Here is a 2,812-nt window from a genome sequence, read left to right on the forward strand (position 1 = left end):
CCTGACCCCCATCTTTGGTATGGAGTGGCAGCCTCCTGGTCTAAGGTTGCCCTTGAGGCCTGTCATGCCCATCCCATTGTGCACAATGTGGGGTTAACACATCCTGGGTACACAGACCACAGCTTCCTCCAGGGCTCAGGGCCTGTGCTTAGAGGTCTGAACACTCTGCAGATATTGCTTCACTTCTTCTCAGAGTGTCCACATTAAGCCTCTGGAGCCACATTACCACCCTTCTGGACCTCGGGGAGTTTGGGGGGGATGAGTAGAAAGTGTTCTGAATGGGGGTGTGAAGATTTTCGAAGGACCATCTGGTTACTGAACCTGGGTCAATGTAGGCACTTGCAGGAACATACCAACAGGAAAGCAGAGAAGCAGGGCCCAGTGACCTCCCTCCACTGTCAGGTCTCTAGAGCACACCCCTCAGAAACACTCTCAAGTCAGGTTTGAAAAACCTGTGGCTAGGTGGTTGTGTTAAAACCCCATTACAATCGGCTATCTCATCTGTCTTTGAGTTCCTTCAGTTGGTGCCTTTTACCTAAGTCAGCATGTTTCAGAGAAGGAGGGAGGGAGAGAGAAGGAGGGAGGGAGAGAGAGAGAGAGAGAGAGAGAGAGAGAGACTCTTAGAAAATAAAAACACTCTGACCCCACCCAGAAGATAAAAATCTGTTGAATTCTCTAAAGCCAACAACACCTTCACCTCCTCTTCATCAAGCCATGAGAAGGAAGTGGATTCCTCTGGGTTCTGGAGAATGGCGGCTCTGCCAGTCCCCACCTCACCAGCCTGATAGTTTTTCCAGAGCAATTCCTGCTTGATATGCAGCCTTGAAGCTAACGTCTGCTCTCATTCATTCTCCTAAATCCTCTTAGGCTAGTCACGTTAGGGGGTGTCCCTCGTCTCTGCTCCTGGCCCTACTTCCCCCTTTCGGAGGGAGCACTTGGCCTTTCTGAAGCGTGACAGGGAACCCAGACTCACAGGTCTGCTGGGCTGCACTTTGCAACCTAGACCCAAGCTGGGCCGGCGCGGGTGGCGGGTGGGGGTGGGGGTGCAATCGGCAAGCCCCAGGCCATAGACTCAGAACCAGCCACCGCAGGGGGACGGCTGTCGAAGGAGTTTAATTCTTACTGAGAGGACAGCTCCTGGATCCCTTGCTCTAAAGCAGGCGCACGCACAGTGTGCGGGATCTGAGGCACAGAGAAGTCGGAGAGCAAGGAGATTCCTAACCCGAGGAACAGCGAGGCGGGCCCGTTAGCTCCGGGCAGCCAGCGTCCGCAAATGCCGGGCAGCAGCAGTGAGAAGGGGGGAAGAGAAACCGGTCTGGCTGACATGTAAACAGGGGCTTCCATCTGGACCCGCCGGCTCAGCCGGATCCTCAGACACCCTCCCTTGCACTCCTTGCCCTCCCGTAACTACTCCTCCAACTCGCTCGGGGGGTCGGGGGACCCCAGCCAGAGGCGAACGCTGCTCCTGCCCCCGCAGATCTCGGCCTCTAGCTTGAGGAAGCTGGCCTCCAGACTAGTGCCTGGCGCCGGGGCCAGGTCGTCTGGGTGCCGGGTGGGAACCGACCCGGCGATCTCCCGCCGGAGACTCTGCTCCGCGCCCCGGGTCCCCAGGTTTCAGCTGCCGGGTTTCACAGCCCCTTCGGGCGGCGCAGTGGGAGACTGCGGGATCCCTCTGTGGCGCAAGGAGTGAGGGGTAGATCGCCCTGGGCGGGAAGGCTGGCCGGCCTCCTCGGAATGGGGGACTCGCCACCCGGAGGAGACGGCGCGAAGCCGGGGCGCGGAAGGAAGGGAGAGCGGCCACGTCTTCCGGGACCCCGGCGCCCAGCCCTCCCGCCGTCCCGGTCGGCCCTCTCCCTGATCCCACTGCCCCGCCGCTTACCTTAATAGTCCCGTCCATTTGGCCAAGTCTGCAGCCGAGCCCCCCAATATTCCACACATTGACCCGGTTACAGCCTGACCTCGTAGCCCCTTCAGATTAGCCCGGCGCGGCCTCTTTGGCGCCCTGGGCCCTCTCTGAGTGCCCCCTGCGAGCGCCCTGCCCTCGCTCCCCTGTGCACGTTTGTTGTTGTAGCGGATCGAAAAAGAGACAGTTAACCGGATGAAACTTTTTTTCAGCTAATTTTGGGAAGTGACTTCACTTTGCGATCGGGGAGGAAGTCCTATCTCTCTCTCTCTCTCTCTCTCTCTCTCTCTCTCTCTCTCTCTCTCTCTCTCATCTCGCCCTCTCCTCTCTCTGCTCTCTCTTGTCTTCCCTCCCCCACACCCCCTCTTCCTCTCCTCGCCCTGCTTTTCGCATCACTCGCTATATAAATATACGCGGGATGCCCAGATACATTCATGCACTGCGCACACAGGATACTTGCTCCTGGGAGATAAGAGCTGGCCAGGAACAATGACGGGGTCCACGCCCAGTATCCGCTCCCTGATTCCTGAAGTCTGCAACTCCCCCATCACCTTCCCCCCAAATCCAAAGCCAAACGCCTCTGGCCTCTTTCCTTTCCCTTGGGCCTTTGGCCGAAGGTGGCCCTCCTGACTCATTCACTTTCCGTTTCTTCCCACAGATACATTCATTAATGCTTTTTCCAGCCGGAGTCAAACTTTTTTTGGGGATGGGAGGAAGACGGCGGGAGAGTTTGCTAGAACAGGGGATAACCTGGCTATGCTGACCGCCAGGGGAGATTCGGATTCAGATCAAGGCAAACCTACTATTTTTAAAAAGGGAGAAAGGAAGGAAGGAAGGAAGGAAGGAAGGAAGGAAGGAAGGAAGGAAGGAAGGAAGGAAGGAAGGAAGAAAGAAAGAAAGAAAGAAAGA

At 56.9% G+C, this 2,812-nt stretch overlaps 1 protein-coding gene across 2 annotated transcripts in view; it reads right to left on the reverse strand.

The window, feature by feature from the left end:
• Positions 1 to 2,812, reverse strand: part of Fli1 (Fli-1 proto-oncogene, ETS transcription factor) — a 121,587-nt gene that overhangs the window by 118,026 nt on the left and 749 nt on the right. Inside the window, exon 1 of one of the 2 annotated variants that reach the window (XM_021172154.2) lies at positions 1,880 to 2,198. The exons of the other annotated variant lie outside the window; for it this stretch is intronic. Coding sequence (XP_021027813.1) covers positions 1,880 to 1,897 — 18 coding nt within the window. The 5' untranslated portion in view covers positions 1,898 to 2,198. Of the gene's footprint in view, positions 1 to 1,879; positions 2,199 to 2,812 lie in introns of those variants that run through there. 2 annotated transcript variants of the gene reach the window in all.

Source organism: Mus caroli, chromosome 9, assembly GCF_900094665.2.
Source record: "Mus caroli chromosome 9, CAROLI_EIJ_v1.1, whole genome shotgun sequence".
Classification (NCBI taxonomy): Eukaryota; Metazoa; Chordata; class Mammalia; order Rodentia; family Muridae; genus Mus; species Mus caroli.